The sequence below is a fragment of the Cyprinus carpio genome, chromosome A15, assembly GCF_018340385.1.
Source record: "Cyprinus carpio isolate SPL01 chromosome A15, ASM1834038v1, whole genome shotgun sequence".
In the NCBI taxonomy this organism is placed as follows: Eukaryota; Metazoa; Chordata; class Actinopteri; order Cypriniformes; family Cyprinidae; genus Cyprinus; species Cyprinus carpio.
This window is the reverse complement of record NC_056586.1, coordinates 19,488,133-19,510,973: the sequence shown is the minus strand read 5'-3', so window position 1 is coordinate 19,510,973 and position 22,841 is coordinate 19,488,133. Positions and strand designations below refer to the sequence as shown.

The following is a 22,841-nucleotide window of genomic DNA, read 5'->3' as shown; positions in this document are numbered from 1 at the left end:
ATTCTGAAAAATCTGAACTGTATGATAAAACGGATCTATATAGTATCGTTAATATAAAGCAATAAAGTGAATCAGAGCTTAGCTTATAATCTAATATAGTTTAAAAAGTAACTCTTCCTTTTGAATGTTTCATCCTTCAGCTGACATCGATGACATGCATATATGCTACGTGCTTCGAGATGGAGACAACGCCACTAGCGACACATTCCACTTTTCCATTGAAGACAGTGGTAAGATATTGCAACCTCTTTTTATTGTTTTGGCCTCAGGATGTTTAGAATATGACTGGTTGGATTACAGACGTGTTCATCCCTATCTGCATCATCCTTCATTTCTTTGTGTGCTCACCAAGTGCTTGTGAAGGAGTGACTGTGCGAGAGCAATAACTAGAATCCGTGAGTTAGTTCCGTCTGGGATGTCTTTTGATTGACACGTTGGCATATTGAACTGGAAAACTTTAATAGAGCTTTGGTTGGGTTTTTAATCATTTTATTGAAAAACGTTTTTCAATCTCAAACTTTCTCTGATGGGTTGAATGAAGCTGTCCAATTATAAACCCACGAAGTGCACTTAGCACCCAGCGAAGTCCCAGAAAGCATTATTAAGGACTTATTGCTTGACTGCCAAAAAAATGAAAGCTGATATGTTAGAAACAAGTGCTTCACTTTGAGGATGACTTGCGTGATGAAATCTTTTGTCTGTATTTAGCCACCATAATATAATTTGAGAAGGGTGATTGTCTTAATGAGGGCCATTTTCAGGCTAATTAGGTAATGCTGACTAAGTTTATGATAGTTTTGAAATTCTGATAGATAAGATACATTTTTACCAAAGATCAGCTCCATTCCCTCATTATTTGATTTTCTTGTCTATCGTCCTACTTGCCTTTCTTCTTTTTTTTGTATACACAGCCCACTTGAAAACATTAAAGGTTTCTGCTTTTACGTATGCAAATGCCGATTGCTTGTTTTAGTGGGCTTTGAGGACACTTTATGTTCCAGAGACCCTCCTGACAGCCTGTTCATTGTTCTCCTATGCCATGGCTATAAAGAAACATGCTATTTTGTAATGGCACCGTTTCTCTTTTCCCATGACTGAAGAAATGCTCTCACCTCCCACTCCCAATCTTCTGTAGCCACAATGGAATCATCTAGTGAAAACCAGTGTCATTTCACACGATTCTGTACAGAAAATGTAGATCGATTTTTTTAAGAGGATGGGAGAAGACTCAAAGTGTTTTGCATGGTTTAGTCATATGATGAGTTTGAACTCTTCTTGAGTAGGTTAATTTGTTGATCTTTTGCTTTCTATCATAAAAGCATTAGATGTAGACTGACTTGATTTTTATGGATTTGGCATTCAATACTGTTGTTCTAGGTGCATGCTAATTAGATTATTCATTGACTGGCACAAAGAGCCTGTGTCTAACAGAAGTTGGCACGAGGTGTGTGTGTCTTCTGAAGTTTGGCAATTATACAATGGGATTCTGCAGAATGTTGTATAAACTCTCCTTTCAAAAAGGGCTCAAGATGCCCTCATTGTGTCTTGTGGCACTTATTCTTTTCTAAATGAAGTTTTCTTTCATTTTGCTGCTTGTCAAATGATTATGAGGAATCCTGTGCTTTTTTCGGTTATTAAGTCTTTTATGCTCATCAAGACTGCATTTATTTGACCAAAAAACAGTAATATTGTAAAATTGTGCTGCTTAATGTTTTATGGAAGCTACTGTAAATTTATTAGTGTTTTTTTTTTGATAAATAGAAGGTCCAAGAGAACAGCTTTTATTTGAAATAGTTGTTTGTAACATTTTAAATGTCTTTACTCTTGCTTTTGCATCCTTGTTGAATAAACAAATTAATTTCTTATAAAAATCCTACTGACTCCAAGCTTTTGAACAGTATAGTATACATACATAAAAGTGTGTTAAATTATGTTTCCTACTGTTAGTAGTACAGTAAGTTGCCTTGATTTTTCTTTTGTTTTCTTCACATATCACGTCACATGTCTTTTATTCGAATTGTTCATTTGTTAGAACTTGATTTCTGAATGCCGAGAACCGCTGTACATATTCAGTGTGTGGTTCCCTAGAATGGTTTGCACCTCTTTAAATAGACAGAATTTGTCCTCATGAAACGACGGTGAAATGGACTTGATAAGATCTAGAGGCCCCCCTGGTATGCCTTAACATTTGCTTACTGGTGAGTGCTGGTCCTCCCCATGAGAGAGTGTCTTACATGTTTCATATTGTGCCCTCCAGGTGAACCGATGAGCAAAAAGACAGACACATTAAGGAAAGTCTGAAAAACCAACCCAAGACTTTGCTTCGATGTGGTCACCTTTTCTCAACTGTAGTGGAAGTTGTTACCTTAATCATATTGGATGTTTTTTCATTAACCATCCATTAGTCTTAGTGGCATCCCAGTTCCCTAATCATTTGATTCATTTTGAGGTGTTTTCATACTGTGTAGCAATATTCGGATGCAAAAATTGTTATTAGATTTTCAACCTGACCTAGAGTCAGTTTTCAGAATTTAATTTGTGAATTGTGTGCTTATGAAACTCTAATACTGGCTCATTGATAGCAAGGCTGCCAGACTGCTGATGTTATTGGTAGGCATGAGAGCCACTGTGGCAGCCACACTAATTCCCCCAGGTACCCCCTGCGGCTGTTTCAGAGGCTGTGTTTCAGACACAGCTGTATCCTGTCATCATTTTCCAGCAGAAATCACTCTGCAGGTAGAGCTCATATAGTAAGACAGAAAATTGAGATGTATCCAATGGGCTGTTTAGTCTTTATCTTAAAGCAACACTGCAGTACAGCTCATACAGGTTGTAAAATAGGGCATTTTTGTTGCTTGTAAAGATTAAGTGTCGGTTTATTGAATGTTTATTTAGACTAAGCCCAATAAAGTCGAGAAAATGCTTCTAGTTGTGTGATCAGATTAAGCAGTTTGTTTTATAAGGCATTGCTGTGTATAAAAGTGTATCTGCCTTCTCAGATAAATATGTTTTAATCTCAGGCATGAGCTGTTTGGAAATTTAGCCTGACGTACTGAAAAAAAAAAAAAAAACCATCAGTTTTCCAGTCAGTTCTCTTTAGGGCTTGCTTTCGGAATTATAATCAGATTTCTTGTCTGTTAGCCAAATAAATTACACAAACTGGGAATCTGGCTGTGAAGAAGACATGATATAACATTACATACAGTATGTACAGTATGTACGTACAATACATGTATGGGTTGTATAAGTAAATAAATGCCATAAGTGGATTATACAGCAGATGCATGCAGCCAATGCTGTTGTTTATTGAGTGAACTGAATTAAATGTCTTTCTTATTGAATCATGCATATTTAGAGGCATAATCCAATGTTATTAGTACTAGAATTTGCTTTTAAGTATGATTTGATTTTGATTGCAAAAAGAAATTTGTGATACAATGGCTGACGGTGTCAAAATTAATTTGTTGTCACTAACTGTTGCCACCCCTTCTGCTCTAATGGAGGCCAAATTACAACTAGCACAAGTAATTAATCAACATCACTTTATGAAAGGAGTTGAAATTGCCCTTCAAATTAATGCTGTTAGTTGGCAGCAGATTCTTTTGTAGAGTTGTGCTAAAAGCAGAGTAAATGACCCTTTGGCTTAGATTCCCAATGAGTAATATAATTGGTCTTTCAGAGGATTATTAAGTTTTCAAACTTTGAAAGATATCAGCAGGTGGTTACTGAAGAATCTGAAGTTGATGATGGTTTTTGGACGATTACAATTTCTTGTGAAAAGTGGTTACATAGCCAAAAACATGCCAGATGATGAGTGCAAATAGATGAAAATGTCAATAGATATTATGCCTTTGAAGAAGAAAAAAGAGATAAATATTGTATTATAAAAAAATACCACAAAAAATAAATAAGGATTTAGACTTTTTTTTTTAAATATATATATAATTTTGTTCTTATCACCAGTAGTACATGACACATTGGAAAAGTATAATATAAAAAAACACATTTAATAATTTTTAAAAATTATTTATTTATTTTAATTCTGGTCTATTTAATAAGTTTTTTTTAATATTGATATTTTTATTATTTAGTTTATTTGTGCGTATGGGACTAATGCAAAATCTTCTTTGGTAATGTGGGATGCAAGTTCTCTGTGCTGATCCATGAACAACAATTTTGGTTTGCAGCCTAAAAATAAAACAGCAAAAACCTTAGGTGTTTTTTTTTTTTTTTTTTTTTAGAGATATTATTCTTTTTTTCTTTTTGCCTTTAAATTAAGATCTGGTTTTCTGAAGCCAGTTTAAGATTGGGCTGATAAAATGTTTTGAGCACTTTTAGACAGGTTTTTTTTTTTTTTTTTTGGTCGCGAGATTCCCATGTTAACACATGCAATTCTTTAATAAATGTTTTCATTGTGATATTTATATTTTAGCTGCTTGCTGGTGTGATGAATTGCAGAGTCCGTGCACAGATCTGTCAAAGGACTGATGACTGTCTTGAAGAGCTGTGATTTATTTTAGCTACAGAAATGTTTACAGCCCTCAATGTGAATAGAGAGAACATTGTTGTGTGACTAGGTGGTTCTGATTTGATCAAAAGTATTTGGCTTGAAAAGTTTGAGAAACACTGCTCTTCCTTTTTCATTTCCCTCTGGGTTATGCAGTTTCAGACTGAACACTGCTCAACAATGAACAGATGAATATTACTTGTCATTTTGCCAAATAGTCTCAGAAAATAGCACAGTTACCTGAAGGCACCTCATGAAATCCTCAGTGAAGTTTTGTAAAATGTTTGTCTGGCCTCACAAACAGGCTAATTTAATGTTTTTGAGGTAGACGACAAAGTCTTGGTTTTGTTGTGACCTTGTAATCTTGGAGAAATAATACTCTCTATATCAGGTACAGCATTCTTTAACACATTTTTGCATTTGTTTAAATAAAGGAAGCTGCTAGGCTTAAAAATGGTATTAAGGAAGGATAAACTCTAGAATTGGAGACGAAAGTGGCCATAATTGTTACTTGTGAGACCTGGCAGGTTGCTGAATGGAGATTACTGAGAGTGGTTACTTGTGCTTCTCTTTAGTTGAACACAGCAAACTCTCTCACCTTTGTCCCTAAAGATTCTCCTCATCAGTGGTCAAGCTAGGGAGACTGCATGGAGAAAGATACTTCATCTGGTTTTTGTTTTGTAGATGGACATGTAGGCCTAGGGGCCACTTTTTGGCATGTTTGTTCACATAATTGTTCTGTGCAGCCACCTTAACCCCTCCCTTCCATTTTCCCCTCTGATTCTTCTCCTCCTCCCCGGTAAATTGAGCTTACCTGAGCACACACAAGTTCTAGCACTGCCTGTGGGTTGTTTGTGGAGCTTTAGAGGAGCTGTCTGCCTCCAACCTCTAATCCACTCAGTCAGTCAGCAGAGGAGACGTCCCCACTGACAGATTCCCGCCTGCACCTTGCTCTTTGTTTTCAATTCCTGCCTTCTCTCTCTCTCTCTCTCTCTCTGTCTCTCTCTCTTTACCATCCTGATTGTCTCTGCGCTAGCAGGGAGTCCAGGGAGGCTTGTTTTCTCTATTTGTGTAAGAAGAATACACACATCAAGTATGAATTAAGGCTGTATATTTTCATGTTTATCTGATTAAAAGAGCTGTGGTGGATTGATTGATTGATTTTGGCCTATTTTGTTCTTAATTAAGTATCTGTCCCACTGTTCTAAATATGTGCAATTTTAAATGTGAGCAGTCTTAAATGGCCCCTGATAGAAAAAATGTTCCCCACTGCTTTATAGACTTAAAAGTGTGGTCATATTTACCATTTGCTTGATGAAATTAAGTCATTTTAATAAGAATCCTTTTGATAAGTGAGGGAGCGAATAAAGTTCCCCATAAAAATTTTGCTCATGTTCAGGTCGGTCTCACAAATTCATCAGTTTGACCAACAGAAAGCTGCTTGTTTTGAAAGTGGCTTTTGTGTAAGTGGTGCATTGTGCATCGCTACACTATTTGACAATGGCCAACAGACATTTTGCCGAAGAAATTTGACTGCATCTTTAGTTTGTATTTATCATAGTAAAACCACAAAACACACTGGGTGAATCACTAAACAGAGCTGTGAATACTTTTATTGTAAAAGGGATTGTTCAAGACTTGCAAAACCTACACAAGCATTGGTGGCTCAACACAAAACGTTTGTGTTCATTCAGAACCATTGACAGCGGTGGGTCTCTTTCCAGCTCATCTCTGAAGCACCACCTCACTCCAGTCTCAGGTTAGCAGAGGGATTATGTTTCTCAACATGCCATGAGGTGCTACGAAGAAAACAAGCTCATACATGCACTGGTCAGGTCAGAGTGTCTCTTACAGACTTTATCCTTCATCTTCAAGCGGATGTGCATAGATCAGCATATTTTTTCCACCCTATTATCTGTTCAGATTCCATTATTAATGAATATAGCAACTTTGGTCGTTCATAATTACAGGTTAAGCACAATCATAAATAGCTCCAACCTATTTTAGGCCATAGACAAAAGCATGCTCTTCGGCACATTTCATTGACGGCAGACTGTGTAAGAAGTGATTTTGACATTTATAGACACGGCTTCACATAAACCATCTGGTCTGGGAATATAGACCATATACAGGTAACATCTGCTGCCCACAAGGGTGTTGTTATTATTTTCCTGGATCAGCACATTGTTGATTCCAGGAAAATGAAATGAGAATTGGTTTGATTTTAATATCTCCTCTGCTTCCATATCCACTATCTGGAAATATACAGTAGCCTCTGGAAATATAAGAGGTATAGTAAAAAAGTAACTACAATACACTTGTTGGCATAACAAGCGCTTCCTCGTCCTCCTCTGCACACTTGTTCTGCACAGCAGTACCTTCAGTACTCTTGAGTGGGAGTTCTTTTTCTCAGCAGCATAGCTTGCTTACAAATACATGAGTTTAGCAGGTCATAAGAGCACAGCTTGAACTCCATTGCCATCTGTATCTGTTCTTTTGCCTGTCCGTGAATTGAATGCTTTAACACTTTTGGGTTTGTATAGCGCATCTCAAGTAGGAACCCTAAAAATAGTGTAACTGTCACTGTAGTGTTGATTTTTTTAGCAGTTCTATTGCTGGCAGCCCTGGTTTATGTCAACGCCGCAATAAAATTGGTACCATATCAGGCAGTAGGTACCCTAGAGCAGTAGTTCTCAACCACATTCCTTGGAGGACCCCCATCACTGTCTGCACATTTTTGCATGTCTCCTTAATCAAACACACCTGATTCAGGTCACCTGCTCATTAGTAGAGATTCACAGTCTTGAAATGGGTGTGTCAGACAAAGGAGACATGCAAAATGTGCAGTTTTGGGGGTCCTCCAGGAATGTGGTTGAGAACCACTGCCCTAGAGCAAGGCATTTAATCCTAGGATTTTTTAGGATGAGACTTTCTGGAGTCGAATAATGGGCTGTTAATTACTTCAAATCAAAATAACTAAAATTGGCAGTTGATGAAAAAGATTTTAAATTAACTTGATATGGTAATTAAATTGGTATGGCCTTCCTAGTCAGATTCTAGCTGTGAATCCAACAATATGCTAACCATCAACATTTGTTAATATTATCTTTGAATTGAAAGAAAGTTTTAGGGTCTTTGCCCTGGTTCGTGTGCCCGACACACATTCTCCGCATTCTGTCCAGACTTGCCCTGCTGGATCATTCAGAGTGTCGTCGTCCCCTCCCTCAGGATGTTGCTCTTGCATTGGAGGGTTTGAAGACGAGTTTTATAACAGGCTGCAAATTTCCATTCCCAAAAACAAATTTTACAGAAAACCAGCAATTAAACTGGGTCAGTTTTTTCCATGCCATTGCACCTCAAGACCTCTGTTCTGTTGTGGAAATCAGTTATTTGCATATGGAGTACGGCTTTGAAATATATATATATATTATATTATTGTATAATATAAAAAAGAATGAAAATATATTTTTTTTTCATATATATTTATATCTATATATGTGATATGTACTATATATATATATATATATATATATATATATATATATATATATATATATATATATATATATATATATATATTTTATTTCTTTTTATTTATTTTTTTTATACACACAATCTAAACATTTGGTGTCAGTAAGACATTTTGTTTTTGAAAAAAGTCTTATGCTCACCATGGCTGCATTTATTTGATCAAAAATTGTAAAAACAGTAATGGTGTGAAATATTATTACAGAATAAAATAACAGTTTTCTATTTGAATTTTACCTTAAAATTTTATTTGTTTATTTTATTTTTGTTTAAAGTTAGGTTGTTTGTTTTTTTTTTTTTTATTACAATTGTATTAAGTTTAATTTTATTTTTTAGAGTGTGCTGATAAATGTGTGGAAATGAATAGAAAGGTCAAAAATCAGCATTAATTAGTCTTGAAAGAATATAAGTTTTTAGTTTTATGCACAAACAAATGATGATAAACAGCCATATTTACCTATATATTTTTGCATTTTAATATATATAAAAAACACAGACTTCTATGTAAGTGTAAATGAGTAGTTCAAAATTTTGAATTGATCATCATTTTTTTTTGCTTTAAATATTCTGTTAAAAACTTACCATTTTTTATGTAATTTTATACTACCTGCAGTGTCATTGCAGATATATTGTAAATATTAAATATATTGCCCAACACTAGTTAAATATCCAATGTGAGTGTAACATGTCCAAGCTTCTAGGCTAGAAATACTAAAATAGATTATAACAATGACAGCATGACAACTGTGACACAATGTATGATACACTGTCAAGCCAGTGATACAGTTTTCATGTTGGCACTGTAAGCATGAATACCTCTAGATGGTAAAGACAATCTTTCATTCTTATTTCTGTGGGCCTCAGTCCCGTCATGGTTTTCAAAGGTAATATCCTGCAAACAAAAAGACCTTGTTTGCTGTTCTTTCTGATGCCCCAGTGCTGTAGACATGCTGTCACTCTGCATCTGTAAGCCTGGCACTATCACTCAATACATCAGTCTGCATAATACTTTCCTGGCCTTTGCTTTCTAACCGCCTCCTTCCTGCTTCTGTCTTTGAGGGGCTGCTGACAGCCTGGGCCTAGCTGCAGCCTTGCAGTCTCTTCCCGCAGGGCCTGGGTGTCTTGACTTGAATCTGACAAGCCTTCCTCTCCTCCCTACATTTCTACCTCTATCTTTGTCTCTCTCTCTCTCTCACCCTCCTACTTACGGACACGGGCTGAAAGTCATAGCTCACCTCATCACTGTACCATCTTGAAGTTGTTTTGGAGAGAAATGAGATCTGAATTCCTCAATATAAAGATTGTTGGTTTTTGTGTGGTGCTGTCAAGTATGGAATCAAGTGTTTGAAATGTTGGTTGTGGACTTACAGGATCTTTGACAGTCAGTGACATAACAAAAATTTGAGATTCGACTTTTTCCTACAATTTTTTTTAATAATAATAAAAAAATACAAATAAAATAAAATACAAATATCAAAATAAATTAAAATATAAAAAACATTATTTTCTTCTTTATATATTATTTTATTTCTGATGATCAGAGGACTTTTGAATCCCACTATACCAGTGATTTTTATTTGTGTGCAGTGTAGTATTTGAGTTTGAGTATTAGTGTTTGAAATGTTGGTTTTGGACTGCAGGTTTTTTGACAGTAGAATAACCCCAAAAAAATTGTACAATTAGAAAAAATAAAAAAAATAGAGTAGGAGTAGAGTAGGAACAAAAAGTCTTAGACCATTATAAATAAAAATAAATAAATAATAAATATAATTTATATATTATATAGTATATATATATATATATATATATATATATATATATATATATATATATATATATATATATCTATATATATATATATATATATATATATGTGTGTGTGTATATAAACTTTATTTTATTTTATTTATATATTATTATTTTAAGACTTTTTGTTCCTACTCTACCCACTCTAATGCTTTCAAGCTGCCCTGTATGTTCTGGCATTGTTCAGTTACAGGTCTCAGGGGAAAGAGGTGTGAGCAGCCGGTGCTGTTGAGCATCTTCTCCTGGGAGCCAACCTGTGAAGTACTACCCACCTGCCCCCGCCTCCACCTCCCCTCGGGATAGGGAATTTTTAGAGCTGTGTAATGACTGGGAGGAAGTGCAGGGGAGATGAAAGATAGAGAAGTGGCTCAATCCCTTGTAGTGGTTATGATCAGCTTCCTAAAGCCCTGAGCCATATCATGCCATTCTTTCATACTGTTGCCTCAAATTCTAATTTTTTCTGACTTCTAGCTATTTACTGTTACGTGGCTCTTCCGAAAAAGCTCTCAGTTGAGAAGAAAAGCACAGTTTAGTTTCGTTCTGGATTTTCTTAAAGGATTAGTTCACCCCAAAATAACAATTCTGTCATCATTTGCTCACCCTCATGTCGCTCCAAACCTGTATGGCTTAATTTTTTTCCTGTGAAACATAAAAGAAGTAATTCTAAAGACTTGTACTGGTTGCTTTTTGACATGAAATTACACTGAATGTGGACTGAGGCTTTCAAGATTCAAAATGAATGCAAAAGTATCATGAAAAAAGTTCATATGACTCATGCTCTATATTCAAAGTCTTATGAAACCATGCAAAACCGAAATCTTATAAAGTTGTTATTCACCTTAGCATGCATTGATGTGTTTATGAGAGAAGTAGAGATGTCTGATTTGTGAACAAATCGTTCTATTGGACCAGATCTTTTCGATTAATCAGGTCATCCAGTTCACCATGTCAGGTCTGAATGATTTGTTCATGAATCAGACTTCTCAAGTTCAGTGACTGACTCAATCAATTTGCAGAGGTTAAAGCTCACTGGAAGATTACTAGGAAATAAAGTTTTAAATTTGGGTTCACATTAAGCTATTGTGTGATTTTTATGTTGTAATGTTTATGGTGAAATCTTACATTTAAAAACTTTGTGGAAAGTAACACAATCAGTTACTTTCAATAATACATTTTGCGTTTAAATTTTAAGCTACAGAATTTCAAAGTACCAATGTAGTGTAATGAGTGACAAAATATTGCTATTTTTAAGTAACATTCAAAAACAATGTTTACACAACACTGTTTTAACTAAAAATGGGGGAAAAAAAAAGCGTTTTGTGGGGCCTGAAAATGCAAACTTTCAAAAACGGGTGCAAGTTTTTTAAAAAGATACTGTAATCGTCTCGGTGTAAACTACAAAAAGCAAATTTGTGAAAATGGTAATGTCATGCAAATGCGTATTATGTGTTCACATAGTGTTTCTTTACCATATCACCAACTACTGGTCTGGCATGCATAATACAGCGTTTTAAGACATTTTAGCAGATCTGTGTCAACAGTGATCGTTTTGACAATGTTGTCTTCTGTGAAAATTCAATGAAAATTTCATTGTCATGTAAGTGTATGTCTAACGTAAATATTGATTCACATCTGCAAATCAGACAGGATTGCTTTCATGTTAATTCTAGTTCATACCTTTGCCACCAATCACAATCATGATTAAGACTCCTATTTTCAAGGTATTATATTTTGTTGTGCATTCGAGTTTGGGAAATTGTTTTTATACTAATAAAACTAACCAATATATGACATACAGCACAAGCAGACTTGATAAACACGCACAGCTGAAAATGCCTTAAAATTGAGTTTTAAAGGCATAATTTTCTAGTATACTGCATGACACCAGTATTCATTAACATGAATGATGTGCACTGTGACTGAATGGCTTTAAGGACCATGAGGGATAAAGCTAATGAAAGGACAGGCTTTGCAGCAGTAAAGCGAAGCTCTCGTTTTCCTTCATTCAATCAATTTATTTATTCATTTATTCATGATTAGTCAATAGATGTTGTTAACACTGCATGTCTTTAGCACTTGTCTAATCATCAGTCAGTGCATTTGCCCAAGCTCTAGCACTTTTCGCGTTGTCCTCGTAACCTTGAATTTTACAAGGAACTAATGGGGATTTAGCGCATGTTGCAGACTGTGAAGAGCCATCAGTGAGTGCAGCCCAATCTCAGGGGATGAAAGTCAATCTGTACTTGCTGTGAGTGCAACCTTCGTCTTGTAAATCAATGACACGCACACTGACCGCCTCTTCAAGCCCCAGGACAGCAGCATGCCTATTTGCTGCTGTTCATCATAACGCTATACATATGAGCAAGCTTCAGCATGCCTTTTATGCCCTGTTAATTCAAGTAAATCACTTAATTTATGTGTTTTTTAGTCTCTTTGGAACTTGTCCTGGAGACCTGAAAATGACCAGCGATGTATATTTACAGCCAGAAGATTCATTGATATTTAGATTTTTAGATTTCAGGGTCATTTACTTCACTTGGACTTTTTTACTTCAGAGTATTGAGCTGCAATTACAGCTGCAGGAAATGTTTGTGAACCCTTTGTACTTTTTTTCATGTGAATAGCAAATTTGTGAGTGTTTTTATAGGTCAGAACAGATCTGATCAATGCCATCCATCTTGTCTCAGTGTTTGAACTCCAGGTTAACTGACCCTTGAGTTTAGTTAGCTGTTAAAATCATTGGCTTAGGGATTTATATATGTGTTTTTTCCACCCTGTACTTTGAATGTTAGCACAGTTAAATTATTTTGAGCAGCATTTTTGTCTGTTAAAATGAGGAACGATGCACTGATATTAAAATCCAGGCTAATACCAATATGCCAGTAAGCAAGGTTATAGTTAACTAAACCTTAAACTAAAAACATAAATATGTAAATAAAATACATATAAAAGTTTGAGGTCAGCCATTTTTCTTTTTATTATTTTTTCTTAGTAAGGATGCATTACTTTGATCAAAATTGGCAGTAAAAACATTTATAATATAATATAAAAAAAAAAAAAATTATATATATATTTTTCTGTTTCTATTTCTATTGGCTGTTTTTCAGTTGTTTAAATGCTGCATCACATTATGAAAAAAAAATTAGAGATTTGCTAAAGATTACTTTTAACAGTGTTATTAAATTATTTGAGTTTTTATAGAATAACTTCAGGTGAGCATTTGCTGATTGCAAATGTAATCTAAATGTAAAACTAGGGAAAATGAGCATGTCAAATTAAATCTTTAATATCAGCTAAATATCAGTCAGTACTGGTAAAATAAAATCTCTAATATCATTTTGGGCATCTCTAATTGTGACTTATTTGAAGATCAGATCAAATGTCATTGCTTAATTATCACTGAAAATCTACATTGTCTTGTAACAGATTCTGATGTTGTCAGTTTTTCACTCAGCTGTGTTACTCTTCTGCTTTGCACAGTCTTCTCTTAGAAATGGCACTCTAAATACCACATTTCAGTGAAAAGGTCACCGGCTGTCCAGAATGTATCAGCATGCCACTTCAGAACATGGTAGTGGCCTTTAATGCTTGTGCACCGAGAAAAAATAAGGGCAGTGTTCAATTTTTATGCACACTTAAGGTTTGTTTATCTCTTACAACACATTATCTGTCAGACTACTCAGCTCTAATGCTCACTGTGTAATATTATGTTATGCCAGACCAGTGTTCTTCTTTATAAGAATTTTTGCAGACTTCCTCCTTGTCTACTTGCTTTATTTGCTTCTTTTCAGTATGTAGGGACTACACAGTATTACACATCCAGGGATGTCGGCCTGTAATTTATTTCTGAATTCTATGTATACTGCCACTTTAGACTTCAGTTTGGTCTCAAGCGAAAGTCTTTGCATGAGGGAGATGAATGGAATAGAGTTCCATGGCAGACAGGAAATAAACTAGGTTTATACCGAATTAACTCAGACTTTGTCAGTCCCATTAAAAAGTTTTTTTTTTTTTTTTAGTCTCTGAAGTAAGACTGAAAGGGACATGATGGGCATTTGGAAACTTTGTTTAGAGTACTTTAAGACATTTTTGTGGTGTGCTTTATAAATAAACAAGGCCATTAAAGGGGTCATGAACTGCCTTTTTTTTATTATTTTGTACTGTTCTATGAGGTCCACTTATAATGTTATCAAGATTTTCACATCAATAACATAATATTTTAACAGTAATAGGCTATTTTCTGTCCTGTTTCGACCCTCCTCATCAGAACGTTCCGTTTGAATAGGCGTGGCAGATTATAGACTTGGAAGTTAACGCCCACTTCTATGATTGGTTAACAGTTGTGTATGTTTGACAGCCTACAGCCTTCATAGATGGACACTGCTGTAATTTAGGTTTAAAAAAGCATAAATTCTCAGTTCATATCAAATGAACTATAATAACAGACAAAGCAATAGTGATCACCTAATAAAAACAGTTACTCACACTTGTGTGGTGTGACATTACTGTCGGATCCAGTAAAGTCGGCTCAGAATCATCTTTTAATTTAAGTCTTTCAGAAAATCTGGTGTCAAATTGTGCCTTGTAAACGAATCCGCTGTGAAATGAAGTGAACAAACAACCAAACTTTTACTGATGCGGTCTGGAACTTTAACATTAAAAATAAAGCTAATCCACTCTTTCCTAATATTGGGATCCAATGGAAGGTTATGCAAAGACTGTGTTTTTCCACAGCTTGGCACTGAACAGTATGGCGTTATATTTGTGCCTCAATCCTGAGCGAGTAATTGTAAGTTTTGAGCACAGAGAACTATATTTTGCAAGCACTTTACATTATATTTTGAACAGAAATTAACAATCGCAAAAAAAAAAAAAAATTCGTTTGAGCAAAGAATAAACGATTCCGTGCTCAATAAATGTATTTGCTTGTTTGCTATTATCCATATTAACGTGCAGTAATAACCCCTCTCACGCAGTTTACTCAGGTGCTCTCTCACAAACTTATTCTCTGCGCTCCTGTCAAGTTCCTCTCTCTCTCTCTCTCTCTCTCTCTCTCTCTCTCTCTCTCTCTCTCTCTCTCTCTCAACCTCTTAATTCTGTGCGCGCTCAACTCTTGACACACGCTCGCTCAACTTCTCAACAGCGTTACAAGTGTGCCACAAAATCAACCAATCGGAAAATTAAAGGTCAATTGTGATTGGCTGTTGGTCTCCAATCAAATCGTTAGTAGAACCAAAGCCCGTCTGGTAGAACTATTCTACAGCATCCCGGAATCTTACTGAAAAAAATCTACAAAAATAACTGACTACAGCGAGACTAATGGATTAAAACACATTTTGGTAAATTTTTTTTTATTATTATTAACTTAAAAGTGCCTTGATAGTTTTTTGTGGCCTCTATTGGAAAGAAAGTTTTCACTTGGTGGACATTTCACTAAAGTTTTCCAGATTTGAAAATGCTTTATAGGCTACTGCATGAATTTAGGTCTACTTCATGAAAAATATTTTATTTTCTTCTAATGTTACATTGGTATGTTGTCTTATAGAATAAACTGAAATAAAATTAATATACATTTTTTTCCCTTGTCTTTAATTACATATTTGGTATTGAAGTAAAAGTTACCCTTCACAACCATGCTGATAATCTACACATACATATCCAAAGTAAACTATCATCGGAGAAATTTAGTTATAATCTAAAAAAACATGTTTTTAGACAGCATGTTCTACATCTTATTCTAAAGTTTAAATACAAATTCCTATTTTGCTATGGCTAGGATGCTATAAGGGATACATTTATTACTATCTTCCACCACACGTTATCTATTATTACTACTATCGTTAATCTTAGTCATGTACCAGTAGTTTATTCTCAAACGTATATGGCTAACTATGAATCCCTCTTCTTTGCTAATCTGAGCGCTTTCTGTCTAACAGGATTTGCTGAGACAGCACTTGATGGAGAGACTTCTTACCAAACTGCAATCTGCCATAAACCAACTACCACTAAATTTGGATTATTTGGAGTTTCTGACACGCCATGAGCTTATTCTGTTTGAATCGTTCTCTGAGCAGATAGGCAGTGTATCAAACATTACAGAAGCACTACAAAACCTCTATGATGTTATCAAAAGGGAAATTAATGCCAGATCTATGCCCATTGTTGAACAGGAAACAGAGGTTGGTCCAGGTTCTGGTCACCCCAAAATTGTAATAGAGAAAGAAAAACTAAAGAATTTGCTGGACACACATCTGCCAGTCTCCTGCATCGCAAAATTCTTGTGTGTTTCAAGGAGAACAATTTACAGAAGAATGCAAGAATTTGTTTTATTTGTAAGAGGATCATACAGCACAGTGACTGACCAAGAGCCTGACAACATGATTTCAGCCATTTAAAGTCAGATGCCAAATGCTGGTTATCGAATGGTTCAAGGCCATTTGGTGTCAATGGGTCTCCGCATTCAGTGGTGGAGAATGATGGCCTCTATGCATCGGGTTGATGCTGCAGGGATTTTCTTACGGCTCACAGAACTAGGTTGTGTTGTGCGAAGAAGTTATTCTGTTATTCTGAAGAATCTGTTTTCAATACCTGAAACCATATCTTAGACAAAACAGCAATACCCAGTTTTAGCTGATTGATTGGTTTTGTTTCATATTAGAACACAACAAATAAATGACCAACTTACCAGTTAAAAACTCTTTCCTAAGGGCTCCTGTATCAATACCTGCCTCTCCTATATACACCACCTTCAGAGTACTGGCAGGAGATGCAGCTTTCTTTCTTTTCCACTGCAGAATGCCCCTGTCTGGAAGGTCTTCTCTGTCCACACACAACTTAAATTCTGTTGTTGTGTCAACTTGATGTTCAAGGAAGTCCAATATATCTTCCGTACTTAAAGAGGACAGAGAACATATAAAATAGTCCCAAATTATCAAAAACAATGTGTATAAATTATTGCCATTTCATAGTTCCATCCAGCAGTGTGCAGAACAGTGTTTGGAAAAGAATTAAATTATATGTGATTATGAATTACTGCACCATGTGCTGTGTTAAATAATTTGATAGTATGTGATGTCTAGATAAGATGGCTAAAAAACATGAAAACACGAAAGGCATCTAAATAAAACATACCTTAGTGATTTACATACTGGAGTTTGAGCATGGGTACTTGGGCCACTGCTATTTGCTTCAGAAGTCACTATAGATTCAAAGCTGTACATGAAAACAAATGCAGTTTCAAACACCTGTATATGTATACATAGACTTTAACCTGAAAAAAAAAAAAACGTATTATACAGAGAGCTGAACAAAGCAGATTACCTCTCTCCACAAAGGCTAGCATGGAATGTGATCTCATCGTCTGGGAATTCTTTGGTGCAAATTGGACAAACCACCTGAAATTTGAAAGAAAGTCGCTCCATGTTACAAACAACTGAAACAAAGATTACTGGTGCAAAAGGCAATTAAAGTGATTTTAGTTATGGCCTTACCTTGCACTTGTTCTCCACAACCCATAACTCATCAGAGGACTGCAGATTTACAAAACCGTATTTGAAGTAAAGTATTCATAATATTTTTATTTTCGTTTACATTAGACAAACAAACTTGCACTCACCTCTTCACCAGTCTCATCTATGGTGAGTTTTCCCTTGCATGTGTTAATGTGTACTGCAAGCATATGCAAAGGCATCGCCTCATTACACTGGTAGCATGTCTTCTTTGGCATTTTTTGAAAAAATGCTCTGAGTCAGAAGGCAGAGGAGAGGTTGTCTAAAGTCTCCTGGAGTGGTATGATGTAAAACGATGACGCAGCTCGCAGAGCTTTGACAGAATACCCCTCTGCTTCTGGTGGAATGACAGTCAGCTTTCGTCGACCACTGCCAACTTTATTAAGAGAAAGAGAGAGAGAGAAAAATGTCTTAAAATGATTTGTTTTGTTGAAGAAAAAAAATTTACATTTTGTCCGTCTGTCATCTCTAATGCTTGCAGCAAGTAATTAATACACCATAAGGGTTTACATGCACCAAAAATAAATAAAAGATTGGCATTTGATTAACAGTAAATATGACAATTCAACAAAACAATCATAGACTTACAGACCTGTTGCCTTATGCAAGAGCCATCCCCCACAAAGACCCTCCATTTTTGCAAATGTGTTAGCCAGGTGCTTTGAAATCTTGGTTAACAAGAAAGTAAAATTTAAATAAAGATACCCACAGAAAAATCCTTGACAGTGACAAGACTTAAGTATATTTTACAATAATTATCTTTCATTCAAGTCAAAAAGATGGACTGGGATATGTACCTGTGTGGTCACCATCTTCTGGAAGAGACACTGTTTGTCTTCCCATACCCGCCTGGAGGAGTTCAAGCTCCTCAGTTGGCAACGGTGTGTGGGATGTATTTTTGGGAAGAAGATAAAAATTGAGAGCAGTTGTTTTACTTGTCTTTACAAGTTGCTTGGTGGCAGTCAAACACCTCTTTTTACCAGGACTGAAGTTTGATTTAAAATATCCTGGAAAAGATCTGTGGATTAAATTATAGCTTTATATTAGTTTATTATATATACAGTAAATATAACAATCTAATAACAATCTATCAAGCTAATATTCTAAATAGCATATTTATTTAAGGCAATTGGCCTAGAAATCAAGTTCATGTCTCAAGGTGAATCATAATGCCTATTTTGAATATACAGTAGACATCCAAGTAATTAAACCAACTGGACGTTACCAAATTGCATTTAACACGTGGACTTAAAAAAAAAAAAAATTCGTCATGATTTGAAAATTGAATATAAGCATATCTACAGTACTGTAGGTGAATAACGAACCTTGTCATTTCTTGCTGAACTGTTACAGGCACATTTCTAGGGACTGGGAGCTCTGTCTCTGACGGCCGTGTTGGGCAGTTTGTGGACATACTGTTTAGCAGCACAGACACCAAATTTCTGGCTGCTGACTCAGCTGCACCATGACCCTAAATCATTAAAATTACAATAAATAAGTTACAAGTTATATTCTACAAGAGTTAGCCATGCTTGCTGTCATTAACGCTAGCCGGTGGTTATTACCTTAAGTTATAACTATATATATTCAGCTAGCTAGCAAACTTCATTTTTTACGAAACGGTCGGATAATAGCAGGTTTCATCAAAGGCATAGAAAACCATAACATCATAAACCTAGAAATTACTAATTCACCTGCCATTGTGGCATATTGTTGATGTTTTCACCATTTGACTCTGTCATGTTTGATGGTGGCTAGAGTAGACATCTATCCATTAAATCCATTTTTCGTCTTCTTTGTGCTGAGTAGTGATTGGAGACCAACAGCCAATCACAATTGAGCTTTAATTTTCCGATTGGTTGATTTTGTGGCACACTTGTAACGCTGTTGAGAAGTTGAGCGAGCGTGTGTCAAGAGTTGAGCGCGCACAATTAAGAGGTTGAGAGAGAGAGAGAGAGAGAGAGAGAGAGAGAGAGAGTGGAACTTGACAGGAGCGCAGAGAATAAGTTTGTGAGAGAGCACCTGAGTAAACTGCGTGAGAGGGGTTATTACTGCACGTTAATATGGATAATAGCAAACAAGCAAATACATTTATTGAGCACGGAATCGTTTTTTCTTTGCTCAAACAAATTTTTTTTTGCGATTGTTAATTTCTGTTCAAAATATAATGTAATGTGCTTGCAAAATATAGTTCTCTGTGCTCAAAACTTACAATTACTCGCTCAGGATTGAGGCACAAATATAACGCCATAGAACAGCAGCTTGTTTTCTTCTGAGCATCTTTAGCGTTTGGTTTCTGTGTAGACCTGCGTTGGCCTCTCTCGTTATTTACACTACATGTGCGAATCAGTGGGTGGGGCTAATCAGGCAGTGATGTAGAAGCAGGTGTTGATCTTCTTCTGCAGAGGCTGGGTTTACCCGCTCTATTACATCATATAGTCGAACATTCCTCAAGCTGTCGTTTTGGCTGATTGGCTTCAATATAGGCTGTTTTTAGACTAATGAGAAAGTTTTGAGTTCTGAAATACAGTACAGGATGTTTTTATAGTATGATGACCTCTTATATTTCAAAAGATCAAGGGAATGTTCATTTCCCAGTTCATGACCCCTTTAAAAGTGAAGCCTTGGTTGGCTGCTCAGTACTTTAAAATTCACATCTTTGCTGATAAGCAGGGAAATGGTTGCATTTAATTAACTTCAACGACAGTGTATAAAAGCATGAATATGTGTTTTGTCTGCAGATTGCATCAACAGATTAATGTCGATAATGAAACTTTTCATTCCATATGTCAGTTGACCTTCACAAAAGCAGTGTTGAACAGAGGAACCTCAGCAGCATTGATGTTTATGTCTATAGGTATGTACAAATAAAATAAATGTATATAAATAATTTTTTTTTTATATTTGTTGTATTTTTATATAAATCCATTCATCTATCCTTCTTTCCATCCATCAATTTTTAAAGAAAGATTTTCAGCAAGATTTTTGAAGTTTCAAGTTGCTTTCATTTGATTGATTATGAAATTATTATGAAATACTATTGCAATTTAAAATGACTGTTTTCTGTTTCAACATATATATGACGTGCAGTTTATCCCTGCGATGGCAAAGCTGACTTTTCAGCAGCAATTATTCCAGTCTTCAATGTCACAATCATACTAATATGCAGATTTTGTGCTTGAGGAATATTTTGTATTATTGTAAATGTTGAAAACTGTTCATGATCCGTTTTCAGGATTCTTTGCAAATAAAAAGTTAAAATTTAATTTATTTGGTTTAGTATTTTTTTGAATAATATTTACCTTTTGTTTTTTGGGTTTGTTGGTTAGATATATTTGACCTCAAACTAATTTTGAATGGTAATGTACAGTGAATATACAGTATATATAGCATATGTGTCCACACTTATGAAAAGCACTAGCTGCCTCTACCTCTTTGATTTCAGAAAGTAGTGTTAGTCCAGAATGCCATTTTTTTCATCTTTTTTCATCTCCTACATATGCAATAGAAGCTTGCATCAAATATTCCAATGTTTCCTCTTTGAATCACTCCAACAACACAGAAACTCTCTTCAAATCTTGTGCTTTTGAAGTGTTCTTTGTTTTTATCTTCCCAAAATTTAATTTTATATCACATGCTGTCCAATTTCCTATAGAACAACATTAAAATGCTATCTTCTTTCCAGTAGCTAGTTAAAGTTGAGAAACATATAGGCATTCTTTTTTCCAGTAACTCCTCATGTTACTTTTTTTGATAGGTCGAAAGCAGTTGTTTCAGGCGGTGCAAATTGGCATCTCTCTCTGCATGAATTTGCAGAAGAGATCCCTCTTTTTGAGAAAAGATTTGTGGCAAGCCACTCAGCAAAATAACAAGTGACTAATGCTGTTCAAACATGTCCTTCCAAAAGAGGCAGCTTAGTTGGAACTCTCCCAGAGGAGAGAATAGGCTCGCCACAAACAACCTGAGAGCTATTAGCATGAAGCTCGACAGTCGGGGGCCCGGCTTTTACTCGCCATGTCCTTGCACTGAAGCCATTCAGCAAACAAGCTGTCATTATTCTGCCTGATGAGCCAGCAAACACTGGGCATTTAGGGGTCAAGAAAACCACAGTCCCGCTTTCATTGTGAAGTCCCTCTCATCCTGAATCATTATATGCCTGTGTTGTTTTTTTCCTTTCTGCTTCTAGTGTTCTCAATGTGGCCCCTTCACCTCCTCCTCTTCAAGTCCCATTAAGATTTTCACTGGTCCAACAGCAGAGAGAAACGCACTGCTGCTTTTCTAAGTTGGGTGTATAATGCTCCTTTCAACCAGTTGACATATTGGTTTAGACTTTGCCAAACTTGTCCACCTGAAATGACATGCTACCATGCATGACTTCAGTATTAACAATTAGTTTACTTTTTAGGGTAATATTGTTGGAAATTAGAACATTGGCAATGCAGCAATTTAAATTGAGGTAGCAATAGAGATCGATTGATAGATACATTTTTACATCATGAGGTGTGACCTGTTAAAATTATGCTTTGGGTAAAAAAAAACAAAAACAAAAAAAATTTGAAGTGTATTTGACATGCTAGTGTCAGCTTCAGTATTTCTGAAACGTTTGATTAATGTCACCTCAGTAGAGATGTCCTCATTGAGCACTCAGAGGTTGTGCATAATTGCTACTTTCAATATTTAATCGTCAATGACCTTTATGTGTGCCCACTGGAGGTTCTGTCATGCTAAAAGACTACACTTTGTTGTTGTTTCCAGTGCCACCATGTATTCCTGATATCAACATCACAACAAAGGTGGTAATTAAACCACTCGGTTGGTGGAGAGGACTTTCCTGCGGATATAATAGCTGCACAAGGATGTAAATGAATGTTTTTGAAGTCTCATCATGAACGGTTATACAGTACCTACTGCCTGATAATTCTCTTGTTCTATATCTGCTGCAGTTTTCCATTAGCCAATCAGGGTATGCGCAGTGTCATTACAGTGAGTTATCAATATGATGTCCACTTTCCAAAGACAAGGGGATTGGCAATGTATTTGTGCTATTAATTGCTAAACTATTTCTTGCTATAGAGAGAGAAAAGGTTTGGATTTTCCTGGCGAGGTTGTGTTATCTATCCTGAAAGTGAAGAAAGGGGAGACTCTCATGTTGACTTGCTCCATAGTTGAATTTGGTATTTTTTTAGGGGGAGGAGAGTTTACATTAGAACAGGCTCAATAATGTGGATTACACCTACTATCGCTTACTTGTATTCAAACACTTGCTTGATCCTCAAGAAACTGTTTCAGAGTGGGCCATTCAATCAAAAAGCAGTGAAAGAAAGCACTGTTTAATAATCTTGTGTCCATCCAAGTATGTTCTCTAATCCTCTTCTTTAATGAGCAGTGGCCAGGGATAAGACCCGACCTTGGTGCTTGGGAATGGCATTCAGCCTTCCTCTGCCTTTAAAGGAGATCACAGGGAATGGAGAGGGAGCGTTTCTTCCACTTAG

The 22,841-nt window shown here is 35.8% G+C and overlaps 1 protein-coding gene across 1 annotated transcript in view; it reads left to right on the top strand.

The window, feature by feature from the left end:
• The window catches only part of LOC109054034 (FRAS1-related extracellular matrix protein 2-like), a 68,778-nt gene that overhangs the window by 7,388 nt on the left and 38,549 nt on the right, over positions 1-22,841 (top strand). The window contains exon 2 of the mRNA XM_042771408.1: positions 141-230. Coding sequence (XP_042627342.1) covers positions 141-230 — 90 coding nt within the window. The remainder of the gene's footprint in view (positions 1-140; positions 231-22,841) is intronic.